Raw genomic sequence first — 1,117 nt, 5'->3', positions numbered from 1 at the left:
TGCTGGGGAATGAGATCCTGAAAGTGAGGGGAGGAGTGGAAATGTGACTGGTGAGGGAAATGGTTGACTCTGAGTTGGGATAATGGGAATTTTTTCTTTGGAGCAGAAGCCAGTAAGTTGGTGATGTCATATGTGGCAGCCGTGTGTGAGAAGGAAAAGGAGGTGAATTCAGTGAAGGAGCAGCTATTGCAATCGAACCCTGTGCTGGAGGGTAAGATGCCATACCCATACCACATCATTCAATGCTCTCTTCACCGCTCTCCCCCCCCCGCCCCCACTGTCAACCATTGCTGTGGTTCATCCATGACCAAATCTGAGGTGTGCCTGCCTTCATTAGTACTACCATCTCTCTTTCCCTTCCCCTTTGCTTTCTCCAAGTTTTCCTATCTTACCTACCTTATCTATACTTTACCCACATCTCTGCAGCTTTTGGCAATGCCAAGACGACCCGAAATAACAACTCCTCCAGATTTGTGAGTGAAACCTTGGGTGGACTTGAGGGAAAGACTCTGGACATTTGGGGGAATGGGGTGGGATCAAACACCCGGCTGGTAAAACAGATCCTCAGGAGTGGAGAAGACTTTCATGACCACCTGATTTATTACCCTGACCCATAAATCCCCTGGTAGTTATGGGAAGAAAGACTTTTTCTCTTGGGTCTCTGTATCTGTTTCCTTCACTCTTAGGGCAAATATATGGACATTGAATTTGACTTTAAGGGCTCCCCCCTTGGTGGTGTCATCACAAATTGTAAGTACTTTGTCATTTCCATTCACCCTATCATCTTACTGTGCTCCCTTCTCCCTTACCTACCCTTGCAGCTGTAGGGAGAGAGGTAGTTTCCTAAACTCCATGGAGAACCAGGGGTGGGGGAATCATGAGGAGGGGCAAAGATGTTTTCCAGTACTGGTGGGATTCTTCCCAAGACAAAATTATCTACTTCCTCCCAGATCTGTTGGAAAAATCCCGGGTAGTGAAGAATGTCAAAGGAGAAAGGAACTTCCATATCTTCTACCAGCTGCTGGCTGGGGCAGATGCCCAGTTGCTGAGTATGTACCTACCTCTGACTCTCCCATATAGGCTTCTTCCTGTTTCTCTAGGACTCCTTAGGGAAGAC

The 1,117-nt window shown here is 47.4% G+C and overlaps 1 protein-coding gene across 1 annotated transcript in view; it reads left to right on the top strand.

Annotated features, from left to right (window-relative positions):
- Positions 1 to 111: 111 nt before the first annotated feature.
- Positions 112 to 1,117, top strand: part of MYO1A (myosin IA) — a 16,406-nt gene continuing 15,400 nt past the window's right edge. Inside the window, exons 1-4 of the mRNA XM_069081481.1 lie at positions 112 to 211; positions 427 to 473; positions 687 to 750; positions 951 to 1,049. Of these exons, the coding sequence (XP_068937582.1) occupies positions 124 to 211; positions 427 to 473; positions 687 to 750; positions 951 to 1,049 (298 nt within the window). The 5' untranslated portion in view covers positions 112 to 123. The remainder of the gene's footprint in view (positions 212 to 426; positions 474 to 686; positions 751 to 950; positions 1,050 to 1,117) is intronic.

This window comes from Petaurus breviceps, unplaced genomic scaffold (assembly GCF_028583685.1).
Source record: "Petaurus breviceps papuanus isolate PSGF00001 unplaced genomic scaffold, PetGlider_PUasm1.0 154, whole genome shotgun sequence".
Taxonomy (NCBI): Eukaryota; Metazoa; Chordata; class Mammalia; order Diprotodontia; family Petauridae; genus Petaurus; species Petaurus breviceps.
The sequence above is the reverse complement of the archived record's forward strand: the minus strand, read 5'-3'. Positions and strand labels throughout refer to the sequence as shown.